The sequence below is a fragment of the Acanthisitta chloris genome, unplaced genomic scaffold, assembly GCF_000695815.1.
Source record: "Acanthisitta chloris isolate BGI_N310 unplaced genomic scaffold, ASM69581v1 scaffold7209, whole genome shotgun sequence".
NCBI lineage: Eukaryota > Metazoa > Chordata > Aves > Passeriformes > Acanthisittidae > Acanthisitta > Acanthisitta chloris.
This window is the reverse complement of record NW_008693054.1, coordinates 122,099-125,686: the sequence shown is the minus strand read 5'-3', so window position 1 is coordinate 125,686 and position 3,588 is coordinate 122,099. Positions and strand designations below refer to the sequence as shown.

The 3,588-nt window shown below is 41.0% G+C and overlaps 1 protein-coding gene across 1 annotated transcript in view; it reads left to right on the top strand.

The window, feature by feature from the left end:
* The first annotated feature begins 3,258 nt into the window (after nucleotides 1-3,258).
* ATXN10 (ataxin 10) overlaps nucleotides 3,259-3,588 on the top strand; it is an 84,023-nt gene continuing 83,693 nt past the window's right edge. The window contains exons 1-2 of the mRNA XM_009082921.1: nucleotides 3,259-3,390; nucleotides 3,581-3,588. The exon at nucleotides 3,581-3,588 is cut by the window's right edge and continues 48 nt beyond it. Of these exons, the coding sequence (XP_009081169.1) occupies nucleotides 3,259-3,390; nucleotides 3,581-3,588 (140 nt within the window). The remainder of the gene's footprint in view (nucleotides 3,391-3,580) is intronic.

Genomic DNA, 3,588 nt, shown 5'->3' with positions numbered 1-3,588 from the left:
GAGCTGCTGTCTTAGGCAACAAAACATAGGAAACAGAAGTTTGTGCAATATCCACAGAGCAATCCTGACTGACATTCAAGGCCTGTTTGCAATAGAAGGTGTTTTAAAATCTAAAATCTGCTTAGTGTGCTCTGTGCTAATTTTATAGGTTAAAGATTAGAGAAAAGGTTATGAAAAGAAAATATTTTCCTTTTCAAAAATACATTTTAAATATAAAATAGCTGCTATTTATATCTATATGGGAATCTTTGTTGTACTGCTGGAAAAAGATTATTTTTTAAACATTGGTTGTAAGCTGGGGAACTGAACCTGAAGTCACTCTTCTTTCTGAATGTTAGCTGAACACTTCCTGCTCTCCTCACTAATTTGAGAATTAAGGGTTTTTTTTGTGTGTAGAAGGAAAACTTTATTAAAATTCCTGTGCAGTACACACTCAAATTGCAATTATGTGTAAATGCTTAAATCCAAGAGTCACATGTAAATTTTCTCTTAACTTTCCTGCCTTACCAAGCAACCTGTAAGTTATTCCTTGTCCCTTTGGAATAACCTTTGCTTGCTCACTTAGGCTTTGAGATTTGATTTCTGCCAGAAGGGTCTGGCTTGAGCATATTAATTTTCTTTCATAGTGTGCAAGAGAGAGATTTGGAGTTCTGTATCTCCTCAGGGACATGTAAAAATCCAGATCTCCTTCCACATTCACGGCGAGGACAGTCACTTCTTTGTGCACCTCACACTTGCTCCATTAGGATACACAAGAGTTTTGTCTTTGTATTTTACTGGAAATAGCTTCACTTTTAGTTGGGTTTTTTTACTTTCAATCAAACATTAAGAGGAAATTTGCCACATGTATGTGACACAGTATGCTTGTGATACAGTCTGACTAAAACTGCTGTCCTGCTGCATAGCTCTGCCAAGAGAGTGGAAGCTTTTCCAGCTGTAAGGTGTCCTTTTACCCATGGAGTCACAAAAATGTGCACAGAAGTTCTTGTGGCTTCTTTCATTTCTGTTTTACCAGTCTAAGTAACTGAATGTTGCACGGTAGTAGGTCTTGCACTGACCACTGATTCCTGTATTTCACAGTTGGGTCAGGAAATGACCATTTTATTGGGATCATCCAACACAAGGCATAGGCTAATGTGAAGGAAACTGCAGTGGACTGAGAGTTTTCCCATTTTAGAATAATGTCAGTGTTTAAGAACTCTACTGACTAACAACTAGTGGATCTGCTCAGTGGACAGAACACTCTCATGTGTTTGGGGTGGGGCCTGGCTGGAGGCTCCTTCACCAGAGCAGAGCTCAGCTGCTGTTTAGAAAAACCTGTATCTGGCTGCATTTACCATGGGGACTGTGGCACATCAGCCACTGAGCTTTCTTTTGGCATGTCATGAAGTGGCAAGACCTGCACTACTTGTAAGCTGAAGGTTCAGGTTCCATGAATACCTTTTCTTATGTCTTAACACCAAAACCAAATTCCAAACCTTCTTCCTGGTTATGTAAGCTCCACTATTTTCTTTATGTCTGAGGGCCAGCTCTGCTTTTGGCCTTTGTTGTTCCACTTCGGTATTGTTCCAGTATTACACCACTGTAAAATGTAGCTTTTCCCCCATAACTCTTACTGATGCTATGGTGGGGGTTTTAATGTTTTAGTTAGGTGGAGAATGTGTGTCTGTGTTGGTCTTGATCAACTGTGAAGTTGCAGAATAAAATACATACTTCCTGGAGATCCGAAACCGGATGTTGTAGTAATATAATGATTTGTGTGCATTGTTGGATTTATTATACTACGAGTGTCTTCCTTCTTTGTAAGTCTCATCCACACCCTAACAGACCTCAATATTACATGCACCATGCTGTCGGCAAGATGTAGATGAACATAAAAGTGTCACTATTGGAGCAACAAGTCTGATAGGAGGCTTAGAAAATTTGAACTGTGAGTGAAGACTAAGAGTTTTGTTTAGTGTAGAAAAGAAAACTTGGCAGGAGCAGAGGTGGCACGTCCTGTCTGCAGACATGTCTAAGGGTGTTACAGCTGGGATGTGTAGACGTGGTGCTTAGGGATGTGGTGGAGGTGGCTGTGTTTGGTTAATGTTGGACTCTGATCCTAAGGGTCTTTGCCAACCTGAGTGAATCCATGGTTTGGTTTATGGACATGGTCACTTGTGCAAGTGGAGGTAGAATTTCTAATTGTGCAAATGTTAAGACATTTGAGTGAGCAGTAGAACACAGGTAATACTGTATCATCCACTAATGTTTTTAAATTCTCCTTTGGGAGGAGTTGTCTGTGTGAACATGTTTTGTTTATAAAGCTACTTTACATTTCATCTCACTTTCTTTTGTTTGATCCTGACCATACGACAAGTCTATTTAAGGTTCAAGGAGGCTGTGTCTGGATTTCCTTTTTCTGACCCTGGTCAGAAGTACTGGATGAGCAGATTTATTGACCTTCCCTGTAGCAATGCCATAAACATTTCCTTTTTCTGACCCTGGTCAGAAGTACTGGATGAGCAGATTTATTGACCTTCCCTGTAGCAATGCCATAAACATTTCCTTTTTCTGACCCTGGTCAGAAGTACTGGATGAGCAGATTTATTGACCTTCCCTGTAGCAATGCCATAAACACTGTTTGGTGTGGCTTCTTTTCACCAGCATGTGGTATCAGAACTGAGTTAGCAGCGTTTGTCATGTGTTGCCCTCATCTCCTTTCTGGATATAAGACTGGGGGAGAGAGTGAATGAATGGTTGTGGTTTGGAAATGTTGTGCATCTCTGTGTGACACATCATCTGCAGATGTGTGTGTCAGCCCTGGGAGGCTGGTGGACCTGCAGGGAGGAGCAGCATCAGCTCTCTCTTTTGTTCATATAGATTTGTCTCTATGCATGTGGTTTGGTAGTGCTGTTTTCCTAGGACTGGATGCTCCAAGAAGTGGCCTGGTACTGTCTGCATTGGGGTAGTTGTCTGCTGAAGTGGACAGAGTTGTTGTTCTCCCTTGACTTTGATTCATACACTTCAGAATTATGCTAGTGCAGCCACTAGCTTTCTCCACAACAGCACAACTCTCCTACAGCCCCTTTTTGAAAGGTTGGTGGGAAGTTTGTGTGATGTATCTTGCTCTTTCTACTTGAAAAACTTTGTGACTAGTTAAAGGTGGTTTAGCAGAAACATTTTTGGGTTCACGATAAGAAGTGTCATTGTCATAGGCTTTTTGGTAGCAGTGCATTTGATATTTTTTTTCACCACAAATTTATTTCTTTCAGAGAAATGGCAAAAGAAAGTATATTTCGGGATCTCCTGGAAATCCTGACAAGCACTTCAAGTGCCATTGAGCAGACCTCTAAGGACTCCTGTGAACTGGTAGATCTAGACACCTGCCTGACGATAAGAAGTGTCATTGTCATAGGCTTTTTGGTAGCAGTGCATTTGATATTTTTTTTCACCACAAATTTATTTCTTTCAGAGAAATGGCAAAAGAAAGTATATTTCGGGATCTCCTGGAAATCCTGACAAGCACTTCAAGTGCCATTGAGCAGACCTCTAAGGACTCCTGTGAACTGGTAGATCTAGACACCTGCCTGCTGCTCAGAGTGCTTC